The sequence below is a fragment of the Sorex fumeus genome, unplaced genomic scaffold (assembly GCF_029834395.1).
Source record: "Sorex fumeus unplaced genomic scaffold, SorFum_2.1 ptg000006l, whole genome shotgun sequence".
NCBI classification, from domain to species: Eukaryota; Metazoa; Chordata; class Mammalia; order Eulipotyphla; family Soricidae; genus Sorex; species Sorex fumeus.
This window is the reverse complement of record NW_026606063.1, coordinates 13,302,122-13,325,429: the sequence shown is the minus strand read 5'-3', so window position 1 is coordinate 13,325,429 and position 23,308 is coordinate 13,302,122. Positions and strand designations below refer to the sequence as shown.

Genomic DNA, 23,308 nt, shown 5'->3' with positions numbered 1-23,308 from the left:
CTGTATGTCCCTGCAGGCGTGGCCGAGGTCATCGTCTTGGTCGGTGGCCGTCAGATGGTGGGGATGACCCAGCGCTCGCTGGTGGCCGTCACCTGCTGGAACCCCCAAAACAACAAGTGGTACCCCCTGGCCTCTCTGCCTTTCTATGACCGCGAGTTCTTCAGCGTCGTGAGTGCCGGGGACAACATCTACCTCTCAGGTGAGACCCAGGTGCTGGGGGGTGAGGCGGGTGGACGGACGGGCTTCCCGAGGTCCCCAGAGGTCCTGGTCAGAAGTTCCCACAGTGGCGGGGCTGGGCCCTGCTCCTTCTGTGCCCTCCAGACCAATGCTGCCCCCTTTGTACCTGCAGGTGGGATGGAGTCGGGGCTGGCGCTGCCCGACGTCTGGTGCTACATGTCCCTGCTGGACAGCTGGAATCTCGTGTCCAGGATGACCGTCCCCCGCTGCCGCCACAACAGCCTGGTGTACGACGGGAAGATCTACACGCTCGGGGGCCTGGGCGCGGCTGGCAACGTGGACCATGTGGAGAGGTAATGAGGTCACGGGGACAGCCTGACAGTCCCCAAGGTTAGAGCACGCGGCTCCCCATCCCAGCGCCCACCCAGCTCCGACTCACTGGGGACACTTAGCAGACTCCAGAAGGGGAGAGGCCGGAAAGGTGCCCAGACTCTGTGTGTGTGTGTGTGTGTGTGTGTGTGTGTGTGTGTGTGTGTGTGTGTATTTGAGGAGGGGCTCTATTTTCCTGACATCAGTTCAGGAGCAGCCCAAGTACAGGCCCCAGCCTAGATACTTAGGGACACTTGGGGCATTGCTGAGAGCAGAGGTCATGTGTGTGCCATGGACCTCCCCTACCCCCACCCCTGCCTCCCAGCCCACCCGCCTCCGTGTCCCTGCCAGGGAGGTAGCCAACCCTGAGAGGAAGTGTGTCTGGGACATTGCCCCCCACCTAAAATTCCTGAGAAGAGAAACCAAAGGGGCCCAGCACCACGCTCGTCTGCTGCCCCCTGCTGGTGCCACTGTCAAATCTCACACAATGGGGCTGGAGAGCTATATAGAACAGCAGGGCGTGTGCTCACTCGCCTTGCACACAGCCAACCTGGTCCGATCCCAGCACTGGGTAGGTTCCCCTGAGCACCACCAGGAGTGATTCCTGAGCTCAGGGCCAGGAGTAGCCTCTGAGCATCGCCAGGTGTGGCCCCCAGAACAAACAAACATACAATGTCGCAGGGGGAGTGGGGCCGGGTTGCAGGCAGGAGTGGGCACATCGCCAGCAGGAAATAAGGAAATAGTTCTTTACCAACTTGGTTCTTGGGTATCCCGCGACTCTGGGATCTCTCCAGAGCAGTGCATGGGGGACTGGGCAGTGCTGGGGATCAGACACCCCTCTTGCATGCAGGCATATGCTCAGCTCTGAGCTAACTATCCCTCCAGCGCTGAGAAACACTGCGTCTTTCCCTTTGAGTGGGGGCACTCCTGCAGGGAGTCAGGGAGAGGCAGGAAGAGCAGAGCCGGGAAGAGCAGGACACGAGGACAGACACCTTGGGGATCGAGGGCAGAAAGAGCTCGGGGAACCTCGGGGGGGGGGTCGCACTGGATGGGGAAGCGGATATGCTTTGGGACAAACTCACAACTCAAACTCATAAGGAAGACGAGTCCTGCTGAATCGGGTCCCAATTCTAAGCCCGGGGGTTCTCGGGAGCGCCCCGTCCCCACATCCTGGCCATACCCTGGCCCGCTTCCCCGACCCGCCATCAGCTGCCCGACGCTCATCTTCCTGTGACAGCCTCTGCCTGTGGAGCCGCGTGGGCCCCTCGATTTATATATTTCCCTTGGTGGCTAATTGGACACTTGACAAATGTTACAGCGAGCTGGCTTCAGAGTGAGTCGGGCTCTGGATGTTCACCATGGGCCTTCAACTCCCCCAAGTGGAGCCTGGTGATGCTTGCTAACAACAGTTAATTGTCACATTGATTGGGAGGTTGATGGGGAACCCCTGGCCAATCGAGGCGACACGAATGCTGACTCAGAGTGGGTCAGTCCAGGGCGGACGGCCTTCAGTGGGAACCACCGAGAAGCCACTGGCCACGCCTCCCAGGCCCTCTTTCTCCTTTCACTTGTCATGCCCATCAGCAGCAGCTCAGGCACAGGGACCCAGTGTTCTCCTGAGGAGCAGACTGAACCCTCTCGCCGGCCTGCCTTGCTTTTGTCAGCTATTTTAATCTCCTAAGACCCTGATCACTCATTTTGCAAACTTAGGCTTGTCGATAAATACGGGGATTTGCTGGAGGATCAAATGCTCCCAGAGGGGCTAGAAGCTCCACTCCCTGCGGGCCCAGACCAGTTCTCCCGGCCCCAGCCTGGCCGGGCTGCAAGTCCCTGCCTGCCAGGCAGCCCAGCTCAGCTCAGCGCCAGGTGGGCCGACCTGTGTGGAGGGGCAGTTCAGGACAAGAAGGGGGGTTGCTCGGGGAGCACTGGGCCTTCCTCAGCTGTGGGATCTGCCAGCTGTCAGGCCGGGATGCCGGATTGAAGCCCCTGAGGGGTGCTCGTGCCAGTCAAGTGGAGGGTGCAGGTGGAAGAGACCCCCACGCTCCCCCAAGACCATACCCCGAGCCCCCATGGGCAAGTCCAGTTTGGTGCCGTGTGGTGGCGGTGATGGAAGTTCAGGGTGACGGGAAGGTTGGGGTAATGGGGACAGACACCAGGGCACTCTGTTCCCCAGGAAACCTTCCTGGTACAAACTGCCACACTATGGATAATGAAGGCCATCCTTGGTTCAGGATCATTATATTCCATTACGGTGTTAGAGGAAGAGCGCGAGATGAGATAATTAGGGATGAAAACAACAGCACCACAGCCCAGCCTGCGTTAGATCATACAAATAACCGGGTCCGAGCTTCCCTAGCAATACATCCATCCCAGAAGCCGGGGTAAATGACAGCAGAGCGGCTCTCGGCGGGGTCATTTGCATGCCATTAGCATATCCTTCTCAAGCCGGAAGCTGACAGATTGAGCTGATGGAGGGCTGGTGGCTTGGCAATCAGCCACCTGGAATAACAAGCTCGGGGGAGACGCGCTTTGGCGGGACCTGCCATTACACCGAAAGCCTGGAGACTAACAGCCCCATCCTGCTCCCTTCGCCGGCTCCTTCTGCAGCCACTTCCTTCCTTCTTCATCGCTGCCTTAAAGAGTGGCGCCCCCCCCCCCCGGGGACCACCTCACATCCCTCTCTGCCTCTTGGTCCTGAGTCCCCCAGCGTGGAAGGAACCCTCCTCTGAACCTTCCTGGGTCACTGAGCTTGTGGGCAGGTGGTTGGGGGTGTACTCCAGGAAAGAGGTGCTGGGAAACCACCCCCAGGGTGCAGCAAATGCCATGGATGCAGCGGCCAGCAGGAGTAGCACCAGCTGCTCAGAGGTCCAGAGGCGGCCTCCCCTGAGCAGACACTGAGAGAGGAGAAGAGACGTCCAAGCTGTCCCCCCCCACACACACAGGGACGGGCCGGTGGGGGCTCCCCATTCCCAGACCTTCCATCTGCTTAATCACACTTCATGCTCTTCCTGTCTCTACACTTTGATCCCGCTTTGGGGGTCAGGATTCCCCCTCTCCTGGCTGCACACGGGTCCCTCCATTCAGCCCTGGGGGCCCCAAGGAGGCTGAGTACCAGGAGAGGAAATCCACGCACTGGCACCCCGGTGTTGGCCACCTCGAGCTCTGCTTCCTCTCAGGGAGTGCACAGCCATGGGCAGCAACCAGATGGCCCCTTTACAGCTTTCAGAGTCTGAGCCCCTCCTCTCCAGCACCCCACATTCCCCAGTGGCTTCCCCCAAGGCTCCTGCTGCCTTTTGCCGTTCAGGGAGCAAGGGGCTTCTTTTCCTGCAAGTCCTTCTCCGTGGCCACATCCTCCAAGCCCAAAGGGACCTGTTTCTTCCTCCCCTCCGGGTGCAGACCCCAGCCCAGCCCCACCCCAGCCTGCTCCTTCCCAACTGCCTGTAAGTACAAGCAACACACACACACACACACACACACACACACACACACCCTAATCCCCTATGTGCCGGGGCGGGTTCAGATGGGCTCAGGAGAGAGCGTGGTTCAGTGCTCAGGAAGCCCCCAAGCGCCTGGCTAGTCACGGCTGTTAGGATCAATTAAATCAGCAAACCTTGCCTGCTCGGAACAAAGGTAACCTCCAGTTCAGGCTTCCCCGAACTCATTTCTTAGTCATGTTTCACTGCTGTCTGTTGGAAGCTAGTTTAGGGTGTATGCCGCGGCCAGCACAGAGTGGCAGGGAGCACCCTCGAAAGTGCTCCTTGGGCCCTTCTTCCAGGTCCGTGCTCAGTGGTGCCCCCCGATGGCTGGGAGTGGTGAGGCAAAGGGGCACAGCCCACAGCCCACGAATGCCACTGTCCCTGCGAGCTGGTTTGCTCGGTCGGTGTCGGTCAATCACGGACGAGACCCCTCCCCCCACCCCACCTGCTGAGATCCCACCTTCTCTGCACCCCTTCTCAGCAGTGTTTCTGCCTAGCAGCATCTCCCTTTCTTGATCCCCATGTGCTGCTCCCCTCTAAGGAGCCCGTGTGCCCCACAGGTAGAGAGGCGTCGTCCACACCTTGCATATGAGACCACTCCACCTCTCTGCACCTGCGCACTGGGGTTGCCGCTCTCCTGAAGCCCCTCCCCCAGGAAAGGCCACGCCCCCACCCCAGTGTCTTCTCAGCCTCCTCTTTTCCGTTTCTGTGTCTGTGCCAATGAGCCTGACGGGGAAACGTCATCCAGACCAGATATCCCGCTATCCGCTGGGCACCCCCAGCTCCTTAAACTTGGATCCTCTGCTTCCCCAGCCCCCCGCCTTAGTCCCCTGGCCCTCAAAGTGGTACCCTCACCCTTTCCAGGAAAGGTAGGAAGCCTACATCCTTCCTGGCGGTGCAGTGCCCCGTTCATGGCTGAGCGTCCTTCGACTCCCCCTCCTATCACCCTTGCCCGCCTACCTCTTGCGGTTTCAATCTTGGGGTCCTTGGGGGATTGCAGGGCAGGGTGGAGCTGGGAGAGGGGGCTGAGGCTGCTGGTCTGATGGACGGGGGAGAGTCCCAAAGACAGAATAGCTGCCCCCTGAGGTTCAGGAGAGAGGACAGGTGCTGGACGGGCGCTGTCACCCCTAAGCCCGGGCCCTGCTGTGTGATTTCAAGCTTGGGTGTCAGGGCAGCGGGGACAGGGGCCAGGGCCTCCCAGGTCTGCCCTTTTGGCCCCCTGGGCTCTCTGCAGGCTCCTTCTTGACCCCCACCTCGTCTTCTGTCTCCCAGGTACGACACCATCACCAACCAGTGGGAGGCGGTGGCCCCGCTGCCCAAGGCCGTGCACTCGGCGGCCGCCACCGTGTGCGGAGGCAAGATCTACGTCTTCGGGGGCGTCAACGAGGCCGGCCGGGCCGCCGGCGTCCTCCAGTCCTACGTCCCGCAGACCAACACGTGGAGCTTCATCGAGTCCCCGATGATCGGTGCGAGCACCCCCTCCCTGCTAGCCTCCAAGCCAGTACCCCCAAGGCCAGAGGGCAGGCGCGGACGGGGGAGGGAGGGAGGGGAGAGCCGTCCGCCGGGGGTCCTCGGGCTCCCCTGGTCAAAGCCTGACCCTTCTGCCCGCAGACAACAAGTACGCGCCGGCCGTCACCCTCAACGGCTTCGTCTTCATACTGGGTGGCGCCTACGCCAGAGCCACGACCATCTACGACCCGGACAAGGGCAACATCAAGGCGGGCCCCAACATGAATCACTCCCGCCAGTTCTGCAGGTGAGGGGGGCTGGGGGCGGGAGGACTTCAGGGGGGCGGGGAAGAGCCCTAGCCACTGCCCAGAGCATCGTCTGGGCCCCAGGCAGCTCACGCCTCCAGGATGGGCCCCCAGAAGCAAAATCCTGGGGTTCCTGGGGACAACCCCGCCTTCTCCAAGGTAGAGACCAAGGGCCTGCACGGTCAGAGGAGATGCCCCACAGGGCAGTGGTGACCCTGGCCATGACGTGGCCACTGCACCGGGTCATGCCCACATACTCCATGGTTCCCTGGGAAAGAGACAGGTGGGATCAGGCCTTGAGATCTGCAAAGCAGCGGCCCCGGGCAGTAAGACGCAGACCCTGATGTCTTACCCCACCCTTTCCTGCCCTTAGAGGAACAGCTAAGTTAGGTGTCCCCCAGAAACCTCTTTTTTTGGGGGGGTTCACACCCGGCGATGCACAGGGGTTACTCCTGGCGCTGCACTCAGGAATTACTCCTGGCGGTGCTCGGGGGACCATATGGGATGGTGGGGCTGGAACCCAGATCAGCTGCGTACAAGGCAAACGCCCTCCCCTCTGTACTATCATTCTGGCCCGAAACTTCATTTTTTCGTAAGTCCAGAAGGCAGCTTGGCGGCTGCCAGGAGGAACCACAGAATCTCCCACCGCAACCCCCTGTGGCCATGTCTAGGGCACAGGAGTCAGGATCTGGGGCGGTTCTGGCAACAGTGCTGCACTCACATGACTTTCGATCATGTGCTCTGGTGGGATTGGACACACCCTCATAAGGACATAGTAACCCCCCCTACCCCCCCCCCCCCCCCCCCCCCCCCCCGCGCTGGAAGTGCTGATTCTGGTATTCTCACAGGTGATCCGACCTGTTGTCCTGCCACCTCTCTGCCTACTGACCCTGGCTGCGAGCCCAGCGGCAAAGATGTCAGGAGGGCCCCTAGGGGCTCATTGCAGTTTGGGGGGGTCAATACACCTGCTTTCCTGCTTTGCCTGACAATAGGTGGCTTTATTTTCTCCCCATGTTTATTGGGATGCTGTGATTGGCCATTAGGAATAGTGTCAAGCATAGTTTGTTCCAATACCACATTCACCATCAGAGTATCTGCCCTGCCCAAGGACTAGTCCACCCAGCCTCCCACCCCCAGCTTGGTGGTATTGGCCTCTGGTCTTTGATTGCACCCATACAGTGTCCGTTTGTGAATCCCGCCTCTGAGAGATCATTCTGCATCCATCCTTCCCCTGACTGACCTCACTCAGCGTGATATTCTCTAGTTCCATCCACATTAAGGCAATTTACATGATTTCTTCTTTCCGTACAGTTGCCTAGTATCCTACTGCGTATATTGCCCTCGAGTTCTTGTTCCATTCGGCAGCAGTTAGACATTTGGATTATTTCCATATCTTGGCGATTCTGTTCAGCAATGTATCATGTGCATGTTTCATGTGCATGTATCAGGAAAGGAGTCCCCTTTGGGGGTGGGTGGGAGATGGGTGGTGGTGCTCAGGGATTATTCCTGCCTCTGTGTTTAGGGATCATTCATATGTGGTACCTGGGATCGAAGCCAGGTCAAGCACAGGCAAACCAAGCGCTCTACTCTCACTGGACCATCTCTGGTCCCAAGAAAGGTGTTTCCTTTTTTTGGGGGGGGGGTCACACCCAGCAATGCTCAGGGGTTACTCCTGGCTCTGCACTCAGGAGTTCATGGTACTCCTGGTGGTGCTTGGGGAACCATCTGGGATGCCGGGGATTGAAACTGGGTCGGCTGCGTGCAAGGCAAACGCCCTACCCGCTGTGCTATTACTCCAGCCCCGGAAAGGTGTTTCTTACAACCGCTCCAGCCTGGCAAAACTGCAGGATGAGAGAGGTGCCGCTTCAGGTCAGGGAAGCGGCCCTCCTGGGGCTGTGCTGGGGCCAGCAGCTAATTCTCTCCCCGCTTCCCCCCTCCTCACAGCGCGGTGGTGCTGGATGGCAAGATCTACGCCACGGGGGGCATCGTGAGCAGCGAGGGGCCTGCCCTGGGCAACATGGAGGCCTACGAGCCCACCACCAACACGTGGACCCTCCTCCCGCACATGCCCTGCCCTGTGTTCAGACACGGCTGCGTGGTGATCAAGAAGTACATTCAGAGTGGCTGACATTCGCAGAAAGCGCGCCCGGGCCACCCACTCGCCACGACCCGCGTTCAGCGCCCCCTGAGGCCGACCCGCACACTCGAGGGACCCACGTGCCACGTTCCGAATCCTCTCTACATTGAATGTAGACAAGCATCCTCGCCTTCGGGGGGTCCATAGCGGTGGGGGCTCAGAGCCCCCTCCCCCACCCAGCGAGCGGGGCCTTGGGGTTGCTGCGAGGCACTTGCTCTCAACGGAGGCGCTCACTCTGCCCGGTGCAATAGAGTTACACATATTTTTCAACTGGGAGAGAGAAGCTGTTTTTTTCCTTCCTGCAGAGCAAGCTTGCTCCCCCCCACAGCCGTAGATCAGTTCCCCTAGGACGATATTAGGTATCAGGCTCTCTTGACATACGATCAAAGTGTCCTTACCACTTTGATTCCTCCTTTTGTTTTTAGCCGATCTCCACTTCCTGTGGCCCAGAGGAAACGAGGACAAAGCAGAGTGGCTGCCCACTGCGTGCGTGTGCGTATGTGTGTGTGTGTGCGCGCGTGCGCGTGTGTGTGTGTGTGTGTGTGAGCATGTCAGCTGCTGTGGGGACAGCTGGGGACAGCCGTCTGTCCTTCCCAGGGTTTGCTTTCCGTGTTTTGGTTGGAGAAGAACGAGGGGGTAGTGCTGGCTTCCTCTGATCCGGTATGAATGATTCAGATTTCCAAGGCATTTTCTTGCTCAACAAAAGGCTATTTTTAAGTACTCAGAGGGGGCGGCCATGAGCCTAAAGGCGGGGGTCCCCCCGCCTACAGCTCTCTGTAGGCAGTGCCAGAGGTGGGGGGGCACTTGCTCTAATTTTTCTATGTGCAGAATAGAGGCCCTCTCCTGGAGGGGGGAGGGAGGGCGCGCTCCTCCCACCCCCATTTTATTTTTTAGAGAAAGTAACTCCGAAACAGCCCCTCCCCCCGCATAAAAACTGTGCCTCCCGCAGGCATTGTCCAAGAGAGAAGCTTGTGTTCTAGAAGGAAGCCAGTACTGGCTGGTGAGCCCAGCCCGGCTCCCTCCATGAGGTCCAGCTGAGCCCCTGGCCGGCTGGCTGGGAAGAGAGGGAAGCAGGAGAGAGGGCCGTGTCTGCCAAGCACAGGAGACTATTTTTGATATTTATAGCTATATATTCAGGCGCCTGCCGCAAGAGCTCTCAGGATGAGGACAGCCCTTCTTGGAAGAGCCGGGCCAGCTGGGCCCGCAGCCCACGGAGCTGAGACAGGGAAGCCAGGAGGGAGGGTTCCCCAGGGCTCCAAAGAGAAAGGCCTTCCCGCGAGTCCTGAGCCCCTCAGACCTCACCCGGTGATCAGTCCCCGTTCCAGGCAAGAAGAAGGCCGCCCCGCCGCCTCCGCTGAGTCGAAGTTGGTACCAAATACACATCCACCATTTTTTCTATCTCGGAAGTCCACTTGCCATCATTTCTGCCATCATGCGTGAGGAGAAGAGGGACAGGACCCCCCCCACACCCCGCCTCTCAGTATTCGATGACACAAATTTCTGATCCCAGCGTCAGGCCCTCCTCCCCACTCCAAGTATGGTTCCCACTTGGACAAGATCCCAAGCTTCGTTATGCAGTTTTTAATATTATTTATTCTTTTAAAAAAGTAATAAGCACAAAACTTACATACATTGTATGTCATTTAAAGTATTTATGTCAAACAGGGTGCAAGTGTGAACCCATGGACCGGAGCACAAACCTCTAACTGCCTGGGGCAGGGCTAATGTTAGCGTGGGCGTGCGTCTGCCTCCAACGGAGGCCTTAGTCTCACCCAGCTCGACACAGATGACATTGGAATTCCGTTTCTCTCCTCATCGATCACACTGGAGCAAACTGGCGATGTCTGTGAATGATATAAAACAGGGTTCTCTGTAACGGTATTGTACATAGTCTATGTTTATTGTTAAGTTCTTGTTATATTATAATAAATATATTTATAGATCTAGACTTGGTGGCCACCGTCCCATCTCTTGTCGGCTGCCGCCCAGCGGCCTGGACTCCTTCCCCAGCACTGCTCGCTCGACTCTGCTCCATGAGATCAGATTAGAGCGAGGGGAGGGAGAGAGTGGATCAGGAAGCTGAGAATACAGGCAGTTAAAGGGAGATGCTCCCGGTTGGATACAGGGTTGTTCTTCCCTTGAAAGCACTACCCCTTCCATGCCATGCTCAAGAAAATTTTGAGTGGGGGGCTAGAGCAATAGCACAGCGGGTAGGGCATTTACCTTGCACATGGCCGACCCAGGTTCAATTCCCAGCATTCCATATGGTCCCCTGAGCACTTCCAGGAGTAATTCCTGAGCGTAAAGCCAGGAGTAGCCCCTGAGCATTGCCAGGTGTGACCCAAAAGGAAAAAAAAAAAATTTGAGCCAACTTCATCCTACTCCTGGCCAGGGACTCTTTGCAGGGGGGAGAGGGCTGTGTCCACACTGCATAGCTCTTCAGCATCTTCCTCCAGGAAGACCAACAGGTGGGCCTCTATCCTGCAGAGCAGTTGGACTGCCTCCTGGCTTTTAACTTCCTTCCCATCACTTGCTAGGCTCGCCTCTGAGCTGTGTCCTGGACTACCCTCTCGCACATGGAGAGGTGCTGAGATTTCGGAGTAGCAGGGGAAGGTGACTTTGCCAGGGTTTTATGCTTGGAAGTGCTCCCCAGCCCTTGCCCCCAGATCTCACCAACCCACCTAGGGTTCCCCAACAAGACAAACATCCACATACAGCAGGTCTAGGTAAGTGAGAATACTACAGAGAACTTGCTGACTGGTACCCTCACCCACTGCCTCTCCACCTCCATGCCTTCGGTCCTCAGGGCATGTGTGAAAGATTGTGTTCCTCAAACATCAATATCTCAGCCCTTTAGAGAAACTGAGCTCACTGGGGTGGGAGAGACAGCTCAGGCCTAGGGTACTTGCCTGACACGTGGCTGACCCCAGCATAATCCTCAGCACCACAAAGGATGTGTCTCCCACCCTCACCCAGCACTGCCAACAGTGAGCCTGGTAGTGAATGTAGATAAGCTCTAAGGTCTGCTGGATGTGACCCTAAAACAAACTTTTTTTAAAAAAAAATATACTGTGTTAGCTCTTTCCTGCTCAGAGAAGCAAGTCCTTGGACACGAAGAAGTCTGTTTGCCTTTTTTTTTTTAATTTATTTTTTTAGAAGCCTGTTTACTTTAGTCTTAAGCCTAGTGAGGTCAGCACATTGCATGGGCCACTAACGAGCGACAGAGGGTCTGTCAACTGCTCGTGTCTCCAGCAGGGGCCTCGCTGACACACGCGTCCCTCAGGGCCTTTCACTGCATCTGCCATGGCGATAAGGAAGCTGCTCACCACAGAGTCCGCATGTGCACAGACTTCTTCTCTTCGCCAAAATGAGAAGAGATCAAAACAAAACAAAAGAATTCAACCCACATGAGACAGGATGGATAGCTTTTTTGTTATTGTTGTTAAGCAAAATAGTTCTTGTTGAAAGAAATTTCTTGAAATAAGTGTGAGAGAAGAGAACGAGAGGAATGTGTGTTCAAGAGAGAACATGAGCTTCTCCAGAGTGGAGACAGGCTGGATGTCTCTATTAAAGAAATGTGAGTCAGAGGCCAGAGAGATGGTGCGGGGCTTGAGACACAGGCCTCGCACACAGCTGACTGCAGTTCCTGGAACCTGAGTACTGCTGAGTGTGTCCAAAAAAAAAATGTTAAAGAGACACAGAGACAGAGAGAGAGAGAGACAGAGAGAGAGAGAGACAGAGAGAGAGAGAGAGCCTGCACTAACATCCATCTCCCACAGATAGACATGACCCATCAGATGCCGTGGGGAGCCCGTGACATTGAATCGGAACAGGCAGCAGTACAGGGGTCCTGGAAAAATGGGAAGCGTGTGTCCCAGTCAAAGGCTGTGACTGTGTGGTTATCTCAACGCGCAGAGCCAGGAGCGAGCCCTGAACACACTGAGTAAGCCCCAGAGCAAGCCCACGGCACTTGATAAGAAAATGCGTGGTATATCCGTATCTCAAACAATGTCAAGGACCGGAGATATTAGGCGTAAAGGGCATTTGCCTTGCACTCAGTCCACCCGGGTTTGATCCCCGGCATCGTACATGGTCCCCTGAGCACTGCCAGCAGTAATTCCTGAGTGCAGAGGCAGGAGTAGCCACTAAGCATCACCAGGTGTGACCTAAAAAGCCCCAAAACAAAACAAAACAAAACCCAAAGATGCTGAGAGTAGAATAGATAGTAGAAGGGTTTAGGTCCTCACCTGTGTGCAGCTGACGCAGATTCCATTCCCAGAACCGCGTACGGTTCCCTGAGCACAGCCAGGAGTAAGCCCTGAGAACCTCCAGTATAAAACCTCAAAATAAGAAACATAGACTTTAATACTTCTTCAAACTATGATGCCCGATTGTAAGAAAAGAATGGGCTTCCCAGGCAAACTAGATCATCATCAGACCCAGCAAGGAGCAAAGATAGCCAGGAATGATAGACAGACAACCCCATGCCAGCAAACAGGTTTGCTCCCTTGCCTAAGGATAAGGGGGAGGGTGGATGGGGCCTCAGGTGCTGATGAGACTGGGGCTGGTGGGGTGAGGGGAAAGAGGGGGACTCCTGAGTCATGCCAGGCACCCTCACAACTGAAATGGTGCTTTGGGGAAAGAATCGGGCCAGTGCCATGTCGCCATATTCTGAGCACCATAAGGAAGACAAATGTGGGGGAGAACCCATGCCAACAACCAGTTCCCATGAATGGACACCACACGGCAAGTGCCCTGAGGTGCACAGGCCGCACTGAATAAGGAATAGGCAGTGACCCTGAGAACACGAAGCATGTGTCCCAGTTCCGGCCGGGGCTGTGCTGGGCCCAGAGCGGGCTCTCCCCCTTGCCAGTCTCCTGCCACCCTTGGCCACTCTGCTCTACAGAACATACTTTTCACTTCCAAATAAATTATTTTTAAAACTTTGTTTTTAATCACAGTGATAGACGCAGTTGCACAGTTGTTCATGATAGGGTTTCAGTCATATGATGTTCTAACACTTGTCCCTTCACCAGTGTACATTTCCCACCACCAAGGACCCCAGTTTTCTTCCCCCCACCCCCGCACCCCAGCCCACTTGCCTTTATGGAAGGCACTTTTCATCTTTTTCTCTGTTTTTCTCTCTCTCTCTGTCTTTATCTCTCTGTCTCTGTCTCTCTGTCTTTCTCTCTCTCTGTCTTTGTCTCTCTGTCTCTGTCTCTCTGTCTCTCTGTCTCTCTCTGTCTGTCTGTCTCTCTCTCTCTCACTCTCTCTCACCTTTTGGGCCTTATGGTTTGCAACATAAGCCACAACCACTCTTCACACGCATGAAGGTACTGGCAGAGGAACAAAGACATGCAGGTCCCGGGGCTGAGATCTTCAAGCCTGCTCAGATCGAGACTAAGCATCCTCCACCCAGATCCTCCATCTTCCAGTAGGCAGGGGTCTCACCCACCAACTGACCCCCTGGCACCATGTAATCCCATCAACGGCCAAGACCCAGAGACTATAAAACCCAGCTCCCAGAAGCGGCATCTTATTATCTCATTCTTACTTTGGACAACCTGGCAGGCTACCGAATGTAACCTGCCCACATGGCAGAGTATGGCAAACTCCCCGTGGTGTACCCAATACGCCAAATACCAGTAACAGTGATGGGTCTCATTCTCCTAACCCTGAAAGGGTCTTGAATATGGCACTTTAAAATCTCAGGGCTAGGACAAAGGAGACGTTACTGGTGCCTGCTCGAGGCAATCGACGAACAACAGGATGATCCTGATTGTGATCATGATGGTTTGCAATACAGATCATGAAAGGGCTATCAGGTATCTCTCTCTACTTGCTTTCAACTCTCAGTTCCTGTCCAGAGTGATCATTTCCAACTATCATTGTCATGTTGGTCCCTTCCCTATCCTAACTGCCCTTCGCCAGCCCCCACACGCTTCCATCCTTTGACCAGACTGATCAGTCCTCCTGGTGCCTGTTTTCCCTGGCCTCGGATATTAGTCTATCCAAGGCCACAAATGAATGCAGTCATTCTATATCTGTCCCTCTCTTTCTGACTCATTTCACTCAGCATGATACTCTCCATGCCCATTCATTTATCAGCAAATTTCATGACTCGATTCTTCCTACCAGCCTGATGGTATTCCATTAGGTCGATGTACCATAGTTTCTTTATCCAGTCATCTGTTCTCAGGCACCCGGGCTGCTTCCAGATTCTGGCTATTGTGAATGGTGCTTCCTGCCCCACACATCTCACTCAGTTCTTTATTCGAGATCCTAGAAGCTGGATGGTTCCTGCCCCTGCATTACTGGAAACATTTGTGGACATGGTCTTAAGACATTTGAGAAATGCTGAATTGAGGGTAAACAGGTCTCTTCACCACAGAACTTCCTGGAATCAAAAACAGACAAATATTTACTCCTGCTTTACTGAGGCACATGCACGAGACCGTATTCTCCAAATATGTCTGGACACAAATTGCCCCAATTCAGTTCTGGACAACTTTTCTCCTACATAATGGTCAAATTGACACACAGGATTCTGGCCAATACTTGTTGTCCCTCCCCTTTGGTTTTTTGGAGGGTTTTTTTTTCTTTTTGGATCATACTGGCATTGCACAGGGGTTACTCCTGGCTCTGCACTCAGGAATACTCCTGGCAGTGCTCGGGGGACCGTACATATTGGATGCTGGGAATCAAACCTGGGTCGGCCGCGTGCAAGGCAAACGCCCTACCCGCTGTGCAATTGCTCCAGCTCCTGTCCCTCCCCTTTGGAAGAAAGTAAAGTTGGGGGAACCAGAGCAACAGTACAATAAGGCACTTGCAGGCTTCCTTGTAAGCAGCCAACCCTGGTTTGATCCCTAGCACCACATACGTATAGTCCACTGAGGTCTGCCAGGAGTGATCTCTGAGCACTGAACTAAGAGTAAGTCCTGAGCACCACCAGTGACTCAAAATACAAGATAAATAAAAAAGAAGGTAAAAGTGATATGGTGCAAGAATGAGAAAGCAGGTTCTAGGGGTGATAGTACAGTGGATAGGGCACTTGCCTTGCACACCGTCAATCCAGGTTAAATCCCTAACATCCCATCTGGTCCCTTGAGCACCACTGGGAATAATTCCTGAGTGCAGAGCCAGGAGTCAGCCCTGAGCATCACTGGGTGTGGCCCCGACCAAAGGGGAAAAAAAGCAGCAAATTCTAATTCAGATTCTCAATAATATTTCTCAAGAAAGCCTGCTACATTTGTATAGTGTGGCAGAAGGAATAAAATCCTATTCCTTGAAGTCAATAACATCCTTTTTCTGAATACAACAAAACATCTCACTGTCATATTCTAAACTCCGAAGATGCTTCAGCATCTCTTCCATTACAACAGGGGGAAGTTCACAATAGCCACTCAACACAGCATCTGAAACACCCACCACACCCAAACAAAACAGTCACGAAGTGTGGCCCAGGAATTTCTGGAAAAGACTCTTGGACCCTTTTTTCACGTTTTTGCTTTGTTTTGTTTTGGGACCACACGTGCTCTGCTGAGGCTGACTCCTGGCTCTGAGCTCAGGGATCACTCCTGGTGGGACTCAGGAGACCATACATGGTGCCGGGCATGAACCTGGGTTGGTTGTGCAAGGCAAACACCTTAACCGCTGTACTCTTGTCCAGCCCTTCATTTTTCACTTTTAAAACCTGGAACAGTGCTTGCTTCGACAGCACATATACTAAAATTGGAATGATACAGAGATTAGCATGGCCCCTGCACAAGGATGACACATATATTTGAGAAGTGTTCCATACGTTTTTAAAAAAAATTTAAAATATTAAAAAAAATAAAACCTGGAACAACGTGACAATCTTCTCTATAAGTCAGCTATAGAAGAAAGCAGAGAAACTCATCTCTCGTCCTGACGGTATTTAAGATTCAAAATCAGGGCTGGAGTGATGCAGCCGACGCAGGTTCAATTCCCAGCATCCCATGTGGTCCCCTTGAGCACTGCCAGGAGTAATTCCTGAGTGCAGAGCCAGGAGTAACCCCTGTTCATTGCCGGGTGTGACCCCTCATAAAAAAGATTCAAAATCATTCCCATTATTTTCAGCATATAATATAACCCTCATTAAATTACATTAAACTTAAAAACACTGTTTCGTATCTGTGTTTACATGAACAAAGTTACAGCCACCTCTAGCAATACGATCCTGACAATATGGGGGTAGGAGCGGGGCCTTTTGAGGTTTGCTTTTGTATTTCTATGCAGTTAAATTCAAACAGTATGGAAATTAGTGGCAAGCAATATTCTTAAGATGCGAAACTGACTTTCAACAGCATGATAGGCAATTATGCCTTTTGTTACAACTTTCGTTTTTAAACATACTCTTATTCAAAAAATGTCCTTATCTGAGGATGGTAAGCCCCAGAGCTGACAGTTTACTGGTGCGAAGTCATTTGAGACTTTCCTCCACAAATACCCTTTACTTCCCTGACATAGTCAGTATAGTGTTTCCAGTAGGTTGTCATATTTCACTTTAAAAGGACATTATGGAAAGGCTTGTTAAAAATGCTTTCCTGGGGCTGGAGCATAGTACAGTGGGTAGGGTGTTTGCCCTGCATGTGGCCAACCCGGGTTCCATCCCTGGCATCCCACATGGTCCACTGAGCACAGCTAGGAGTAATTCCTGAGTGCAAGCCAGGAGTAACCCCTGTGCATCGCCGGGTGTGACCCAAAAAAGCAAAAAAAAAAAAAAATGCTTTCCACCCATTGAAACTCTGGCATAGAAAATTTGGAATTGCCAACCCTTTCTTAAGGACCTTTAAGTGACCAGCAAAATACACACAATGCAGAGCAGTGACGTGATGTCCAACCAGCCTTGCTTTGCCACTGCAGAGAGCAGCCAGGCCAGCTCCCTCACACCCATCAATGGCTCCAAAATGTCTGCACTTGTGGCTTCCACTTGTGGCTCTTAAGTGCAGGAGGCAATGTTGAATTTTAAAGTATTGCTCACTGCTTTTTCATCGACTCAGACAGGAAGCTGTAGCACTTTTAATCAAAGTCAAATATACAAACCAGTGTCTGCTCATGACCTTTTTTTCTTTTTGTTTTTTTTTTTTCTGGGTCACACCTGGTGATGCTTAGGAGTTACTCCTGGCTCATGCACTCAGGAATTACTCCTGGTGGTGCTCGGAGGACCAGATGAGATGCTAGGAATCGAACCCAGGTCAGCCGCATGCAAGGCAAATGCCCTACCAGCTGTACTATCACCCTCAGGACCTTTTTTCAAACCTGCATCTGTCCCACCAAAGATAGGGTAGCCTTGGCTGACTAACGTCTCCTCAGCCCTCTCACTCACCTGCTTTTTATTTATTTGTTTATTTGGCTGTCCTAACCGGGGCCCCTTGGAGGGTGGAGGGTTGAGTTTCTCTCCCCCACCCCCACCCCCCAGCCCTGAGCAGAGCCCCAGCAGCTGAGGACCTCTGGAGCCAGCCACGGCCATGCTGGGACCACCTTCCACAGGTTCGGATGGGTCTCATGCATGAAAGAACTGGCAGAGGAACCAGGCATGCGGGTTCCGGGGCTGAGGTCTCCAAGCCTACTCAGACTGGGACTGGGCCTTCTCCAACCAGACCCCCCATCTTCCAGTAGGTAGGCGTCACACCCACCAGCTGCCGCCAGTGCCAGGTTGGTCTCATCAATGGCCAAGACGCAGAGACTATAAAGCCCAGCTCCTGGAAGCACACGGCCAACTTCGCGGCTGTAAGGCATCTTATTATCTCATTTTTCCTTTGGAGAACCCGACAGGCTACCGAAAGTATCCTGCCCTCACGGCAGAGTCTGGCAAACTTCCCGTGTCGTACTCAATATGCCAAATACCAATAACAATGATGGGTCTCATTCTCCTAATCCTGAAAGAGCATTGAAATGGCTCATTTAAAATCTCAGAGCTAGGAAGAAGGAGACGTTACTGGTGCCTGCTCGAGGAAATCAACGAACAACAGGATGCTCGTGATTGTGATTGGTGGGGAAAGAGATTCATGCTTGGCAGTGCTCAGGGCTTAGTCCTGGCTCTGTACTCAGGGACCACTCCTGGTGGGGATTGGGGGACCAGATGGGGTGCTAGAAATTGAACCTGGGTCGGCTGCCTGTGAGGCTTACAAGTGCTTTGCCCGCCGTAATCTCACTCCGACCTCTGCATCCCTCCCCAGTTTCTTCATCAACATTCTGCCCTGATGTCCCGCTTGGGCGATCCACCTGCTTTCATCTCTATCCAACTCCAGGGCTGGAACACCACACCCCAAGTGACCTCAGCCACCCAACGTGCTGGCCTTCTGTCAGACCAATGAGGCAACACGCTGGTGCTAATTCTAATCCCAGATCAACTCTCAGACTCCTCTGAGGCTAGATATTGGGGTGATGTCTGTAAGAGGAAAAAACCCACATTCAGAGTCACAGGCTGGCGCCACCCCCCTCAAGCCCACCCTGATTCTCATCTATCCTCCAAGTCCTGTCAGTGACTATTCTAAACCTCCACTTATCCCCTTCACCATCCTTCCCACCAGAAACCCCATCTCTGCAGAAGAGTACCCCTCTTTTCACCAGAGAACAACAGTACAGATTTTATATTGCCCAGTAGAGGCAGAGAGAAACCAGGCAGGAAACTTCTGGGGGTTGTTTGTTTTGTTTTGTTTTGTTGCTTTGTATTTTGGGGCCACCCCTGGCAGTGCTCGGGGTTTATTTCTGGCTCTGTGCTCAGTGATCACTCCTGGTGAGGCTTGGGGAAGTCTACGGGAAACTGGACCTGGGTCGGCTGCCTGAAAGACAGCTCTTTGCCTGTTGTACTATCTCACCAGCCTCACCATCCAAGGTGGAAAATTCTGAAACCAAACACAACAGCAAGAAATACCCCAGAAGCCCGCTAACACCTATGAGACTGTGCGGAACAGGTGTGAGGCCCAGCGCAGAGTCACTCGGTGGCAGCCAAAGGGGCTAAGATGATCTGGGAGGCTGTCACAAGGGCTGGAGCAGATATCTGCCATATGTGAGTGAGGTCTCAAGCTCAAAGCCTGGCACAGCAATGCCCCCTCCCCATCCTGGCTGGGGTGACACTGGTGTGACCCCAGCTCCATTGGGCGTGAGTATTAAACCCTCTGGCAGTCACCGGTAATAGTTCCTGAGCTCCCTAAATGCCACTGGGAAGGGCCCCTTAAAACACAAGCGACAAAGAACCATTCCCTCCACTCAGGGGTCAGAGGAGAAGAGCAGCCAAGCCTGGCACTTGCAAACTCACTGCCCAGGTGTGGACTGGGGCGAGTGCTATGTGCCCATCTCATGAATTCTGGAAACCCCAGAGAGACTAAATATAAGAGCCGGAGATGAACCAAGTCCGAAGGCAGAAAGTGGGCGACTGTCTACCTCCACACTTCCCCCAAAGTAACAGAAGAGAGAGCTCTAGAGCTGTGAAATTCAGGTTCCCTTCTCTGAGTTCAGGAAAAGTGATTCCCTACCAAACGAGCAACGGCAGGATTCGGGGGGAATCCCATGGCAATCTGTTCCACGTGGAAATGCTCAAAGGCTAGACCACCTTGAGGGGCATAAAATACAAGTGGTAATACATGGAAAGTATCATGCTAAGCGAAATGAGTCAGAAAGAGAGGGACAGACGCAAAAAGACTGTATTCATCTGGGGAACATAAAGTAACAAAATAGGAGACTAACACCCTAGAATAGCCGAGATAAGTACCAGGAGGTTTACTCCATGACTTGGAGGCCAGCCACACACTCTAGGGGTAAAGGCAGCTCAGATAGAGAAGGGAGGACCAAATAAAAGGTGTTGGGAGGATCCATCCAGGATGGGAGATGCATGTTGAAAGTAGACTATAGGCCAAACATGATTGCCACGCAATGCCTCTTCTGCAAACCACAGCACCCAAAAGGAGAGAGAGAACAAAAGGGAATGTCCTGCCACAGAGGCAGGGTGGGATTGGGGGGATGGAGGGTGGGAGGGATACTGGATCAGTGATGGTGAATGGGCACTGGTGGAGGGATGGGTACTCGATCATTGTATAACTGAAACCCAAGCACAAAAATTTGTAAATCTACAACTGTACCTCATGGTGTTTCACTAATAAAAATTAAAAAGAAAAAAGAAAAAAAGAAAAAAAGTCCTCTCGAAAGAGAAGCCTACGAAGCATCAGAAAAGCAGCCATGGAGCAGCAGACCTGGGACGAAAGAACAGAATCCTGTCACCAGCTCCAGCGTGAGGGAATCCCATGTGCCGGGTGCCCAGAAACACAAGCAGTCTTGAGTCCGGTTCTGCCCTGGGAGGGACCTTGTTGTAGTCAATCAACAGAGACTGAATCCAGGCTCAGAGCCACAGGGGCTGCCGAGTGGGGGATGGGGTCCCGCTCTTTAGCAAGGAGTCACTTTTGCCCGGAGAGAGAGGTCGGGGCCAGAGCGTGAGGATGGATGCACAGCGGCGTAACTGTCCTCGCTATTCGAAGTGTCACTGAAAATGGTTAAGATGAGGGGTGGGGTAGGACCCAGCTCCAAGCGGGGGCTCACGCTGCGCATGCGTGATGCACTGAGGTCCGACCCTGTAGCAAACCGGCCTGGTGCACCCTCCTTGTTAGGCTCTCCAGAAACAGCACAGATCATTGTCCTGGCATGGATGTCGCCGACCGTTTAGAGGCCTCCGTGCTGCTGTCCCTGCAGTAAGTGGGGTTTGAGTCACCAGGGCTGCTGATGGACATGCTGTCTCTCCACATGCCACTTCCCCAGGACCCAGAGTAATTGCACTCGGGGTTCATGCACTGCCAGTTCAACCCAGACGTTTCCCAGTCTGAACTCTCCGAAGCTTTAGATCTTCCTACCTGAATACTGGGTAGACCAGTAGGACAAAGGGCCCACGGCTTGCTGGCTCTTCCTGTCACCCGGTGACCCTGTGGCCAAGCTGCGCTCCACCCACTGCCACAGAGACCAGACAGCCATTGGCTTCCTCTGTCCTTCTCCCGACATAAGGTCGCCAGGGCCCAACAGTTTCACCTCGATGCTTTCCAGCAGTCATCCCTTCTGCCAGCCTGTCAGGTGACCTCCCTGACACAGGCAAGCCTCGGCATCATCTGTTTGCTTCTATTTCTCTGCTGTTGTTCTATGTCCCTTCATCCAGGAATCCACTCTACTACACTTAATTTTTAAAATGCTCTTAGGATAGTCTATCCTGGAGGAAAACCTTCCAAGAATTCTTCAGGGGGTGGAGGGGGGGTGATACTTCCTTCCACTGGGTTCCAACAGCACCTTGATAAATTCTTAGCCTGGTCCTGTACAAGATGACCCTAAACTACCCATACCATTTTATTGTCCGTACATATATTTTTAAATTTTATTTTCTTTTAGTTTGGGGTCCATACGCAGCTGTGTTCGGGGTTTATTCCTGATTCTGTGGCCAGGGATTGTTCCTGGTAGTCTTGGGGGACATTATGGGACCCTGGGAATTGAACCCAAGTTGGCAGCATGGAAGGCAAGCAATCTACCCTCTATACTATCTCTCAAGCTCCATAGCTTAGATACTCAAACCGGTGTCTGACAAACCAGATTTTTGGCCTATTTATCCTGAAACCATGACACCTGTCGCCATATTGGCTTTCCAATGCCCTCCTTACTCAGCAAGTGCCTGGGGCCAGGCTGTAAGATTGTGAGTATGCTGTGTGTACCGTATATGGGACATGGTGGGCCTGACACGCACCAAGGGAAAGACAAAAATGACTTCAGGGTTTTTTTCACTTGTTGTTGGTGGTGGTAGTGGTGATGGTGGTCGTGGTGTGTGTATGTGTGTTGTGTTTTTGTCTTTACTCCATCCTGGTTTGTACTTAGGGAATCACTGCTGGCAGGGCTTGGGGGACTAAGGTGCCAGGGATAGAACTGACCCCAAGTCAGCCACCAGCAAGGCAAGCACCCTACCTGCTATACTATCTCTCTGACCCACATTGTATTTTTTTTAATGCCTATGTAAGAAAACCACCCAACATTGATTTTCTGCTTTATTAATCTTTTTTCAATCTCTCCCTATTTCAACCTGTTTTTGCTGCCTTGGCTTGAAGCTTCCTACACAAGGACGAGCTCACCAAGGATGGCTTCTTCTGTGAAACTAACAAGAACCTCAGAAAGTTCTAGACAGACAATTCTAGGGAGAAAGAGAAATCAAAATTCTGGTAAAGGAATCAGAATGCCCCATGATAGTTTTAGTCATCCTGGTGGAACTGGGAGATTCTGGACCCAAAAGGGCATGCTGGCATCATAAGTGACAGTGAGGGGACAGATGTGACACTGCGTCACCTCCAATTCTCGGCAACTAGAAACAGGGCCAGGCACCAGTGGGACCCCTTATTCACCTCCAATCCCTCCAGCTCATAAAAGTTGGGGGAGGGGCTACAGGAAAGGGATGTAGTGGGGAGGAAACTAAAGAAGGCCGTATGGTGATTCAGAAACCTCAACATCATCTGTAAAAATCCGACAAGACATTCCTGCTCTGAGCCGAACTACAAAATTTTATTTATTTATTTTTTAACTTTCATTAGTGAAACCTGGGTCAGCCGCGTGCAAGGCAAACGCCTTACCACTGTGCTATCACTTAACACAGCGGTAGGGCGTTTGCCTTGCACGCAGCCAACACGGCCGACCCGAGTTTGATTCCTCCGCCCCTCTCGGAGAGCCCGGCAACCTACCGAGAGTATCTCACCCGCACGGCAGAGCCTGGCAAGCTACCTGTGATGTATTCGATATGCCAAACACAGTAACAACAAGTCTCACATGGAGACGTTACTGGGCCTGCTCGAGCAAGTCAATGAACAACGGGAGGACAGTGTTAAGTTTAAGTTGTTAAGTATTAGTGAAACACCATGAGGTACAGTTGTAGACCCACAAATTTTTGTGCTTGGGTTTCAATTATACAATGATCAAATGCCCAATCCTCCACCAGTGCCCATTTCCCACCACCACAGGTCCCAGTATCCCTCCCACCCCCCATCCCCCCCATCTCACCCTTCCTCTGTGGCAGGGCATTCCCTTTCTAACTACAAAATTTTAGAGTCAGCTCTCTAAAGGAATAGAGAAATGACATTAAAGTCACCAACATTTGTTTTGCTGTTTTATTTATTGGTGGGGGGATACCCCCAATGGTTTCAGTGATCACTGCTGATGAGGTTCAGGGGACCCTATGGGGTGATGGGGATCAAACCCAGGACAGATGTATGCAAGGCAAGGATCCTACCCACTGTGGCTGGGGTGTTTTCCCCCCTAATCTGTACAGCTGTCAGGGAGCTGATGGGTGCTTTCCCAGGGGAGCTTCCTGCAGTGTGACTATTATCTTCAGCTCTTTTCCCGTTGGGAAGAGAATTTCCGAG

The 23,308-nt window shown here is 53.1% G+C and overlaps 1 protein-coding gene and 1 non-coding gene across 2 annotated transcripts in view; both read left to right on the top strand.

Moving 5' to 3' along the window:
* KLHL29 (kelch like family member 29) overlaps positions 1–8,047 on the top strand; it is a 257,496-nt gene extending 249,449 nt beyond the window's left edge. Inside the window, exons 10-14 of the mRNA XM_056123615.1 lie at positions 17–199; positions 350–530; positions 5,295–5,488; positions 5,634–5,778; positions 7,721–8,047. Coding sequence (XP_055979590.1) covers positions 17–199; positions 350–530; positions 5,295–5,488; positions 5,634–5,778; positions 7,721–7,904 — 887 coding nt within the window. The 3' untranslated portion in view covers positions 7,905–8,047. The remainder of the gene's footprint in view (positions 1–16; positions 200–349; positions 531–5,294; positions 5,489–5,633; positions 5,779–7,720) is intronic.
* Positions 8,048–15,614: 7,567 nt separating this feature from the next.
* LOC130038727 (U6 spliceosomal RNA) lies at positions 15,615–15,718 on the top strand. The gene has a single exon (XR_008794778.1). It is a non-coding gene; the product is annotated as a U6 spliceosomal RNA (small nuclear RNA).
* The last annotated feature ends 7,590 nt before the right edge of the window (positions 15,719–23,308 follow it).